General features: G+C 50.0%; 2 protein-coding genes across 2 annotated transcripts in view; one reads left to right on the forward strand and one right to left on the reverse strand.

Annotated features, from left to right (window-relative positions):
• Nucleotides 1-2,119: 2,119 nt before the first annotated feature.
• Nucleotides 2,120-8,914, forward strand: MED31 (mediator complex subunit 31). The gene is made up of 4 exons (XM_021694704.2): nucleotides 2,120-2,205; nucleotides 2,987-3,064; nucleotides 3,353-3,449; nucleotides 8,451-8,914. Exons 1-4 carry the CDS (start codon nucleotides 2,178-2,180, stop codon nucleotides 8,641-8,643), a joined length of 396 nt encoding a protein of 131 aa, XP_021550379.1. The 5' UTR covers nucleotides 2,120-2,177; the 3' UTR covers nucleotides 8,644-8,914.
• Nucleotides 8,915-9,887: 973 nt separating this feature from the next.
• The window catches only part of TXNDC17 (thioredoxin domain containing 17), an 8,102-nt gene continuing 6,367 nt past the window's right edge, over nucleotides 9,888-11,622 (reverse strand). The window contains exons 3-6 of the mRNA XM_044921790.1: nucleotides 11,576-11,615; nucleotides 11,128-11,209; nucleotides 10,681-10,756; nucleotides 9,888-10,060 (exon numbers count right to left, since the gene is read on the reverse strand). Of these exons, the coding sequence (XP_044777725.1) occupies nucleotides 9,992-10,060; nucleotides 10,681-10,756; nucleotides 11,128-11,209; nucleotides 11,576-11,615 (267 nt within the window). The 3' untranslated portion in view covers nucleotides 9,888-9,991. The remainder of the gene's footprint in view (nucleotides 10,061-10,680; nucleotides 10,757-11,127; nucleotides 11,210-11,575; nucleotides 11,616-11,622) is intronic.

The raw sequence follows: 11,622 nt of genomic DNA on the forward strand, positions 1-11,622 counted from the left end.
TGTGCAGGGGTGGGGGGTTGGGGGGAGAGGAGAAAAGGTGTTTAGCCAGGTGGTACTCTTTGAGGGACAACGTACATTCATTCACATGGCATAAAACAGAGAGACTGGTAGGTGACAGTCCCACGGTTTTAGGTGCCATGTGTGAACCGATGACCCCTCATTTTATACCACTGGGGCTCAGCAGCTCCATGTGGGCATTTTATAGGCATCATCCCGGGACGTGGCAGTACCATGCACCAAACTGCTCAGGTCCAAACTTGCAAGTCCTTCTCGATTCTCCCATTCCTTTCCCTCACCTTCCACAGCCATCTGTCAGGTCAGCTCTGCTTCCAGAACACCTCCCTATCTGCTGTCTTGTCTCTAGCTCGCCCTCTGCCCCCTTGGTGTGAGCCAGTCATCTCCTACCAGACCTCTCTTGCTCCCTACATCAGGGTTTCCCCAGCCTCACGCTACTTACATTTTGTTTGGGGAAGATGGCTGTCTTGTGCATTGTAAGATGTCCAGCATGGACACCAGTTGTCACCACCACCCCTCAAATTGCAACAAAAATGTCTCCAGATATTGCTGAATGTCCCCTGGGGGACACAATCGTCCCTGGTCGAGAACCACTGTCCTACATCCTGCACACAGAAAAACCAGGATATTTCTAAAAATGAGTATTGCATCATGCCACTCCCCTGCTGAAAACCCTCCAACGTCTTCCCACCGACCTTATAAAACCCAGGCTCCTTCCTGTGGCTTCCAAGACCCTTTATAAACTTGCCTCCGCCTCCTTCTCCGACGTCCTCTCTGCTATGCCATGCTGTCCCTCACTGGCTCTGACCACACTGGTCTTCAGTTCCTTGAACATTCCAAGCTTGCTTCCATCCACCCTTTGCACTGCTGTCCCTTCTGCCTAGCATGCACTCTAGATCCCTGCATGGCTCACTGTTCACCCACACAAACCTCAGGTCAAACGTCTCCTGATCAGCAAGGCCTTCCCTGACCCTTCTACGTAAGAGCCCCCCGCCTGGATTCTCTGTCACATGACCTGTGCTCAGCACAATAGAAAATGGTCTTTCCATCATTTGTCGTCTGCCCCTTCACCAGACTGTGAGCTCCCGAGAGCGGGGACCCTGTCTGCCTGGTCCACAGCCCAAGTGCCTGGCACAGAGTCCTCCCCTCCCCATCCTGAGACCTGGGGTCAGGTTCCCTTCCAAGATTACTCTTCTTTATGTATGTCGTTGACCTTCATGCGTCACTTTTAACTACATCTGACCTACATTAAAACGTGTGTGGCTGGGGGTACCATGTACACGGCTTAGCATACACAAAATAGCTGCTTGGCGTGAAACACAAAGGCCAATTAGTTAATTAATGGTCTGCGTCTTGCCCCTCGGCGTTTTCGGTCGGCGTGTAATCCTTCCACTGGTCACGATTTCGGCTTGTTCCCTGTCCCCAAGGTTTGGAGCCGGGAAGGTTGTTGGGGGGCCAACAGCCTCCATATCCATCAATTCAACTGATGGAGTATCGCGGGCCTGAAAACCTCTAGTGCTGGCTTCAAGGAAAGGTGGTTCTCGGGGTCAGCGGCAGGGCGGCCCCGGGTACAGCGCGGTGGACGGTGCTGGCCGAGTCCCGACCCCGCGGCCGGCGGGTCCCCGCACCTGCGCCAGGGCCAAGGTTGGGGGGGGGGGGCGTCTCCCGGCGGGTCCGCGCACCTGCACCCCGGCCGAGGTGGGGGGGCGGGCGTCTCCCGGCGGGTAGGCGCACCTGCGCCTGGGCCCCGGGGTCCCTCCGGGCAGGGGGCTGCCCCCCACGGAGAGCACCCCCCAGCACGGGGGCGTGTCCGCGCTGCAGGCACTCCCCGACGCGCTCGGGACCCCCGAGGCTACGTCACAGGGTAAGGAGTGACACCACCCGGTTCCGTCACCGCAGGCACCAGGGTGGAAGAGGCACGGTGGGCCTGCGGGGGCGGGAGGCCGGGTCAACACGCAACGTGTCTGTCCCTCGGGCCCTGGGAGCGCCCAGCTCCGCCTCTCTCCCCTTCGGAGTCTGCGCGGGGCCGGTGGGCGGGGCCCGAGTGGGCCCGCCCCGCGCCGCATCCCACACTGCCCCGCGACAGGAAGAGGGGCCGCGGCTTCCGGAACTTCCGGGCGGTTGCTGGTTGGGCTGGTGGTGGCTTAGCGCCTTTGCTCGCGATGGCCGCGGCCGTCGCTATGGAGACAGGTAAGTAGCGCCCGGAGCCCCGCGAACACAGCTACCGCAGGCCAGACACCCCCTCCAGCTTCCCCGGGCCTCCTGCCGCGTAACTCCGGCGGGGCTCCTGTCCGCGGCTCCCTCCTCCTCACCTGCCGCGCAGACGCCGACCCCTCCCGGCCTCCCGAACCCGCGGCTCCCCGGCCACCCGGCCCCGACCCCCTGACCTCCCGCACCCCAGGTCCCTGGCGCCCCGGCCGGGCCCAGCGGGAGGGCGCGATCCGGACCCGCCTCCTCTGGCTGCTTTTCTGCGTCCCGGCTGAGCTTGCGGAGGTTTGAGTTGTCCCCAGACTGTGTGCCGTTCTGCCTGTGACATTTCTTGCAGAGGCGCACGCCGGGTCGACGCTTGTGCCCCTTGCCTTGTAGACGCTTTCCTGACGGACGTAGCGCTCGGTTGTTGCAGCGCGGGAAGGCACAGTTCTTACAGCCTTCCCGCATTGGTCACTCTGGAGACCTCGGGCAGTGGCTCCCAGGGGCGAACGTCCCGCCCTGGGGGTGCACCTGAGTCCTCTGACGACTTCTCTTTGGAGAAGCTTCTAACGCGGTCTCATGAATCGGGCTCTGCTTCCCTGGCCGTGCAGGGAAGGGCTATCTCCTCCCACACCCAGCTTAGGAAAACCGCCCCGTGCCTGAATTTATGCAGAAATACGCCTCGGCAGTACTCGTCTCTTTACTGTCGTTTTCTTCCTACAAGCCAGGGTTGTAGATAGTGACCTTTATTTTGGGTGATTTTTGCCATCTTCCCTCCCAGATGATGCCGGAAATCGACTTCGGTTTCAGTTGGAGCTGGAATTTGTGCAGTGCTTAGCCAACCCCAATTACCTTAACTGTAAGTCGTTGAGCACCTTACTGAATTGGGTAGCTTTTAGAGATCTCTGACGGAAGAATTGCAGTTCCTAATGATACCTATTTTTATATATACTCAGTGCAGTGAAATGACTGCCACACTTACATGGGAACGTGTGTGTGTTGAACAGACTGGGGCTTATGTTTTGAATTCAGTGTGTGTCGGTGGTGGGGAAGTTATTTGAGCAGATGCTTTATGTTAGGAGTCACAAATCAGTAGTCCGAGGATTGGTTTGCTCTACAGACTTTTTTTTTTTTTTATGCCTTTCAGTTCTTGCCCAAAGAGGTTACTTCAAAGACAAAGCTTTTGTTAATTATCTTAAGTACTTGCTTTACTGGAAAGAACCAGAATATGCCAAGTATCTAAAGTAAGTTTACTTTTTATAGTCCTAAATATATGTATAGTTTATTATATTCCAAAACATTGATATTTAACAGATTTTCTCGTTTTATGTTGGAAAAAATATGTTTTGAATCTCTCCACTTCTTTCAGTTGCCTCCACCTTAATACAAGACATTCTCATCTCCAACTTGGATTATTGCAGTGTCCACTCCCTGGTTATCCCTGCTTCTGCTCTTTCCTTCCTCCTGGGTCCACCCTCCCCCAAGCCAAACCAAGCAAAACAGTTTTCTACACAGAAGCCAACTTGATCTTTCAAAAGTGTAAATTACGACGTGACCCTTTCTTGCTTAGAACCTTTCAATGGCTTCCCATTGAGTGCAGAACGAAGTCCTATCTCTTTTCTTGGACTAAAGCCCTGTATGATCTGGCTCTGTTTTTTGACTTTATCTTAAAATGTGTGTGGCTGGGGCTATCATGTACAAGGCTTAGCATAAACAAAATAACTGCTTGGTTTGAAACACAAAGGCCAATTAGTTAATTACTTTATTCCACTGGGTTTCTGACCCTAACGAACCCACAATCTGTAGATGAAGTGGTATTGCCTGAGGCTGAAAATTAAAGAACACGGGGTACTTACAAGGAAGATTTTCTGGAAGAAGTGACCTCACCTGACTCTTAATACAGGCATGCCTCAGATATTGTGGGTTTGCTTCCAGACCACTGCAATAAGGTGACTATTGCAATAAATTGAGCCAAATGAATTTTTTGGTTTTCCGATACATTTAAAAGTTAACGCTATACTGCAGGCTGTTAAGTGTGCAATAGTATTAAGTCAAAAAAAGGGTACATACCTCAATTTAAAAATATTGTTAAAAAAATGCTAACCATAGTCTGAGCTTTTAGGGAGTCATGGTCACAGATCACCATAACAAATATAATAATAAAAAGTTTGCAATGTGAGAATTATCAAAATGTGACACAGACATGAAGTGAGCAGGTGTGGTTGGAAAAGTGGTGCCTGCAGACTTGCTCGATGAAGGGCTGCCACAAACCTTTAATTTGTAAACGGAAAATCCAAAAAGCAAAACCAAACCGGTATGTCTGTAGCTGCGGGCCTCCTGTGGGCCAAGCACTGTACTTAACTTAAACCTTGAACTCTCAGCTCTTCTTTGCCTTAAGTCGGTAGTCAGAAAGCAATAGTGAAACTTCTTGTCTTTTTTTTTTTTTAAACCATGTTTGATAGGAAAATGATTCAAACTTGTCCTTTATTCAAGCTACTTTTTTGATCTGTGTCAACTGATTCACAAAGCCCACATCCTTCTGCCTGCAGGACCCTTTGCACCCGGACTCGTCCTTTATAAACAGTCACTCATTTAATAATCCAGAGAAAAGACTTTTTATTAGGTGTTGTGTGTATGTGGACTTGGCGATCCGTGTGGACATGGGGCCGCAGGCATGGTCAAACATCTCCCCCACAGCGTTGCTGGGTTGGCTGTCCACACTCTGGAGCGGACCAGGTGAGCACCTGTTGCTCTATTCAGGGACAGCCCGATTCCACCGTTTGCTGGATGCTGGAAAGTTTGTCCTTATTTTGGGATATAATCTATATCCCTTTGTAGCTTCAACCCATGTTTCCGGTTTTGTCCCTGAATTAATCTGGAACCAGTCTGTGCCCTCTGGAGGCAGCTGCCCTTCCGATGTTCACATTCAGGAGAGGTTGCAGGTTAAGCCCTGTGGGCATTAGTCTGTACAGGGTTTGTTTGTGTAGTAGTCGCCACCATTCAAAGATTGGGAAGTCTCTTACAATGATCCGAACTCTGGAAAAGCCGAGAACTGCGGGTCCTCGTGCTTCCAAGTCAGTGCCTGCCTGGTCTGAGGGGCAGCCCCCGCGCGCAGACGTCTGCTCTAGCAGGAGCCAGCAGCCGCACCTGTAGGGGGCTGCTTCTGTCTGCTCTTCTCAGCCCCCTTCAGCCACTTCTCGGGTGCCCTTCTTTGGATGTTTTGTGATTGTGCCTTCCACTCTTCAGCCAAGAACTAAACACAGGCCTTCAGATGTGGTCAGGGTGTGCTGGAGCAGATTGTTTCTTTCCTTCATGTGGGCATTACCCTTCAGTAAGTGTAACTTGAGTTTATGTTACTTTTTTGTTGCGGTAGGGAAGGGGCAAGGATGCACACTGCTGACCTACTGAGAATTTTATGTTCACTTGAACCCTTCAGTTCTTCATCAGTGCTGTTAACGGAGTTCTCCATTTATGTCTGTCTTACTTTTTAAAAATTTAAATGCAGAACTTTCCTTCTGTATTTCTTTTATTTTCTCTGGTTGGTTAATGCTGTAATTGTAGCTGATCAAAATATTTATCAATTCTTCTTATTCTCTCATTTAATGTACTCTGAGCATTGTCTTTTCCAGGTTTGAGAAATGATCACTGCATGTCTAAATTCCGTTTATTGACTCAATGCCACTTCAGACCATTCTCTTGGTTGTCACATTAGTTTACAGACGAGGAAGCTAAACCTGAGAGAGGCTGAGTACCTTGTACAAAGGCCCCCAGCTACTGAGTGGCAGAGCTGGTATTCAAACCCGGGTGTTTTTGTTTGTTTTAAGAGAGGAGCAGGGGAGAAATGGGCAGAGGGGGAGAGAGGATCTTAAGCAGACTCCATGCCCAGCGTGGAGGCCAACACGGGGCTCCGTGCCCCGACCCTGAGATCAGCACCTGAGCCAAAATCAAGAGTCGGATGCTTAACTGACTGAGCCACCCCGGTGCCACTCAAACCCAGGTCTTTTTAACTACCAGTGCCCGCATGGAAAGGGAAGAGCCACGTCAGGTGTGAGCAGGGCATTTCAGGCGTAGCTCCCAAAAGCTACAAGCAACTGTATCTTTGGAGTGTAGATAGCGCACCTTTATTATTTTGGAAGGACGGCATTGGTACCGGGCCCTGCTACGCAGTGTGGTCCTCAGGCCAGCATCTTGCTGTCACTGGGGAGCTCATTTAGAAATGCATCGCTCAGGCACCACCCGGACCTACTAAGTCACACTCTGCATTTAAGAAGTGAGTCATGAGCCCATCCTGTTTTCATACTTTAGGCATTTGTATATTTCATAGTTTTGGATCTCTGTGCTCTCTATAGAAGTTTTTTAATGAATTCACTTAGATTTCATGTCTTTTCTATTTGAAATAATGTCACCTAGAAAATAGCTGGAAAAGGGACGCCTGGGTGGCTCAGTCGGTTAAGCAGCTGGCTTGGGCTCAGGTCATGATCCCAGGGTCCTGGGATCGAGTCCCGCATCAGGCGCCCTGCTCAGTGGGGAGCCTGCTTCTCCCTCTGCCTGCCCCTCCCCCTGCTTGTGCAGTTTCTTTCTCTGACAATTAAAAAAAAAAAACTGGAAAAATAAAGAGAATTCCTATATATTCTTCACCCAGGTATTGTAAATGTTCACATCTTCCTGGGAACATTAACATTAATACCTAGTCTACAGACCTCATTCTGATTTTGTCCACTGGCTCATTAATGTCCTGTGTCTGGGACAGGATCCAGTCTAGGCCACTATGCTACGTTTTGTCTTTGCGTCTTCTTAGTCTTTAATCTGAGTTTCTTGATGCGCCCCCCCGCCCCCGATGACTGTGAGCCAGAAGTGATATTGTAGGCTTCTTGGTATATCCCATCAGAAGTAGTAGTCAGTTTGACCTACTACTGGTGATAATTTTGATCGCTTGGTTGAGGTGTGGCTGCCAGGTTTCTCCATATCAAGTTACTAGTTTTTCTTTGTATTTAGTAAGTATCTTGTGAGGAAATACTTTGAGACTATGTAAATACTTTGTTTCTTATCATACTTTTACCCACTAATTTTAGCATCTATTGACACCTGCCTGAAACAATTTTTACTGTGATTTTCTAGCATTCTTTCTACATTTAGTAGTTGTAATTTAGGTGTAAGGAAGAAACATTCTCTTATTCCCTATTTATTTATTCATTTACAAGAGTTACATGAGCATGGACTCTTGGATTCTTATTTTTATTTTCTGGATTATAATTATGTGTTTTCTTGCTCTAATGATTCCAGGTTTGGCCATTAGGAGCCCCTTCAGATTGGCTCCCGAGTACTTGGGACATACCCCATAGTTTTTTTGAGCACTTTACTTTCCAGCACTACCTAATGTTCCCAGCTCACCTTGTACTTTCCCTGCCTTAGCCCTGCAGTCAGCCATTTCCCCCGAGGAGCTCTGGAAAGTGCTACTGAAAATCCATGATCTGGGCGCTGAGTGTGCTTGTTGGTACCACAGTCATTTCTTCTAGGCCCTCTTCGCACACACAGCCAAGAAGGGGTGCGTGTGTTTGTGTGTGTATACACTGTGTCTACTTCTAATCCTGTCTGTTTCTGTGTGTCTGTGTGAAAAGCAGCCAGGGGTTCATGCTGATGTTTTCAACTGTAGTTCCATAACATGGTCCATTCTGGCCTCTCCCCTTCCTTGTAACTCCTTTTCTGATAGTTGGAAACTTGGCTCTCTTTACAGTGTATTTACTGACACGGTTGCTCAATCTTAGAGTATATGTGAAGTAAGTCCTTGTGGAAGACTGGAACACAGTATCGTGCATAGTTCTTTGTAAAACGGACTCAGTTTTCAATAAAAGTTGTCTTTATCACTATTGATGGAAAACCAGTAGTTATCAGTTAAACAGATAATTTCTAAAGTTAAAAAGGGCTCATGTTCCTCACCTTGGACATCACTAGAATAGCATGGTTTGCCCCCAAAGTTTGACTCTACTTACCAGTTACTGTGTGGTCTTGGGCAGGTTATTTAATCTTTCTGAACTTTCACTGTTGAAAATGTTGCTTCCTGCTGACTTGGATGACCGGCTTCCCTGCAGAAGCAGGAAACACAGAACCCTGTACTACCAAAGTGAACCGAGTTAGTGTTCTAGAAACGGTAGGCTACCAGATGGTTTTTGAGTGAGTGACTGGATTGCAGCTTGGCGTTACCGACCTAAGTCAGGTTGATGACTAACTTGTCACCCTAAACCCAGGTACCCCCAGTGTCTGCACATGTTAGAGCTGCTGCAGTACGAACACTTCCGCAAGGAGCTGGTGAACGCTCAGTGTGCCAAGTTCATTGACGAGCAGCAGATCCTGCACTGGCAGCACTATTCCCGGAAGCGGATGCGCCTCCAGCAAGCGCTGGCCGAGCAGCAGCAGCAGAACAACGCGGCGGGGAAGTGACGCGGCCCCTGGGGCTGCACGGGGCTCTTCAGACACGGACGTACCGCGCATTACAGCGAGCACAGACTCTCTGGCTACCTCTGGGTGGGTACCACCTGAGCCTTTCGGGCGCTGTTCCATCCAGCTAGCTTTGTCCTGTTCATAGATGGCTTCTGTCAAACCAGAACTGTCGTACTTTGGTTTCCCTGTGGATTTGTAAGTTATTATTAGGACTTCACCAACTGAATAAAAACAGAAACGTTAGGTAATGCTCTGAACCAATTTAAGGCTGCAGCGAGGGATGGGGTACGGGGAGGGCCACCAAATGTCCCAAACCCCAAGCCTAGCTCTGTTGCTCACGTACGGCGGGGCCTGGGCAAGTCTGTCTCCTCCGACCTTCCTGTCCCTCAGAGGAGCTACCCTACCCCTCCTACCTACAGAATGAGAGGAAGGGAGTCTGTGATTTCCTTAAATCAGAGAGCAGGACCTGCAGGAAGGACTTACCTGTAAAACCCCTTGCTGTGCAAGAGGGCTTCAAGGAACGGTCGTCGGTAGGTCACTGACCTGGTGATGGCAGGGAGAAGATGGATGATTAACTTCTAACTGGACTCTTGACCTTGGGCTAGAATAAAGATGAGGAGCCTCAAGTATGTGCCATCATCCGGCACCGCTAACAAGTACGTGGCAGGTGGTACTGTACGAGCGTCGTCCCGTCCACGCTTCACGTGCAAAACCAGCCTTGTCCGTAAAGGGGGGAGCTGAGGTGCAGACGTTAGCTAACTTGTCTACGGTTACACAGCTAGGAACTGGTGATCAGTGCCCCCGACTCACAGGCTGGGGCTCTTGCCACCACTAGGTTCTGTGGGCTCTGACCTCTCTGCCGCCGGCCTCATCCAGAGTAGTGGAGCACATTCGACGGTGGACTGCACTGGCTGTGCAGAGGCTGGACTGGATGTGCTCTGCTCTCCACTGGTTAGGGTACTTTCTACATTCTGAAGCCAAAGAAGACGCTTGAGGAAGAACAGTTTGTGGCACTTAAGGTCAAAGATCCTAACTCCTTTTGACATTTGGAACTCGCTCTCTGCACTGGTAGGGACTTTGGGGCACTTCTCTCCCCTCCAGTAATACATGCCCTTGTGCTATTACTGTTCCCCCTGAAGACCTGCCTTACCTCGATCTTAGATTCCCATATATCACAAGCAAACTGAAGGGTTCGTGGGCATTTTAAAAGCACTTTCTATTCAGACGTAAACCAGTTTTTTTTTTAACCATTATTTATTTACTGCTAACGTGAATTCAAAAAAAGTATGCAATTGCCTTTATACTAGAGGAAATCAGGACATCCAGACACAATTGCCATCATCAAATCTTAATCTTCAGAGAACAACATCTGCACGAGGCTGGCCTGAAGACACTCAGATTCCACCAGTTTTTGAGGCTGTAAAAGAAGAACGGTCCAATCTTAACCCACGGCTACAAAAATGGTATTAGGAGGCAAAGTGGTGTTCTGCCTTGAGTGACATACATCTTACAACAGAGAAATTATGCCATTCAAAAACTATCAACTAGTTGTAACAAGTCTTAGGAAATAGTTAAGCTATTTGCCTGAAGATGAATCACTAAAATACTTGGCTCCTCAGACTAAAACGAGAGACGGCAAGCCCAGTGCCATTCCCCTCCCCCCCCCCCCCCCCGGGTCTTTAATTTAGAATCCCAGGGCTGTGGCTAACCTAGAGGAAGTACCCTTTCTTTTCGACCAGAATTCTGGATTAAGCGGAAAACAACTGCTAGTATGGTCAGGAATGATGTGTAAACTAGCTTCCTTGAGCCGTGCTTACAGAATTTTGAAACGGAGTGGCTTTTAGAAAGCATGAGAAAGACCTAATATTTAGATATCTACATTATTAATAGTTTATTGGGATCGGCCATAGGGATGGACATCCAAGTTGTGTATTTTTAACGCACTCTGAACACCAGCGTGATACTTGGCATGAAATGTCAGCGTCTTTTCTGACGGGTGAGCTGCGGCCCCAGCACGATGAGAAGGAAGACACTTACCGTCCCATACTTAAGTAGTGTAGGCACTGCCGTCACCTTTAGGTTTTTTCTGAAGTCATTATTCGGATCCTTCCAACTGTTTTGAAAAGAAGAGGTGATCGTGGTTTCTCACAGATAATATCCGATATATTCCTACATTTAGTCTTTTAGTAATCATTGTTTTGGTCGTAAACGTTTATTGAACCTTGAGGACTATGACTTTGTGACTCTGCAGTTTTCCTTTAGAGCCTGACTCCGATGTAAAGTACATGTAAAGACAGTTAAGTTCTGAACTAATACCAGGCCAACTTTATTGAATGACCCATAACACAAGTGGCTAAATACAGCAACTCCCAATGGCTTGCCTTACCCGGCTCTACTGAGAAGGGAGAACCTTTGTCCCGAGGCCCTTCCCGCCGAAGTTGCACGTCTAGTGCATGCCTGGGAAACGAGTACACGGGCACTTACTAGGGTTTCTCTCCCACTTGGCAGTAGATGAACACACATCCTTCACTGATATGCTTCAGCCCCTCTCGTACGACCGGCTCGGCTTAAAACAAAAAGACAAAATAATGGCCTCTCCGCCGTGGAAGCTGGCCCGGAGAAGCCGCGTCCGGGTAAGTCCGCAGCCCTTCCCCTGCAGGTAGCGGAGGGGCTTGATGCGGGCCACGCTGACCCACCGGCCCCGGGAAAACGCCTCTCGCGCCGCGGCAGCGAGCATGCTAGCGGCCTGGGCCGGTGGCCGGGCTCGAGCAGGAGCGCCCGGGGAGCCGGCTGGGAACGGGAGGCGAGGCGAGCCGCCCCGCGCGCCGGACGCCCTCGTCCGCCCTCGTCCGCCCTCCCCTCCCCCCGCCCGGGCCGCGGCCTGGCCCGGCAGCCCGTCGTCCGCGCAGCAGCTCCCCGAGCGCCGCCTCACCGTGCACGCAGTCGGGGCACCAGCTCTTCCCCCCGGCGTCCTTCGAG

The sequence above is a fragment of the Neomonachus schauinslandi genome, chromosome 15 (assembly GCF_002201575.2).
Source record: "Neomonachus schauinslandi chromosome 15, ASM220157v2, whole genome shotgun sequence".
NCBI classification, from domain to species: domain Eukaryota; kingdom Metazoa; phylum Chordata; class Mammalia; order Carnivora; family Phocidae; genus Neomonachus; species Neomonachus schauinslandi.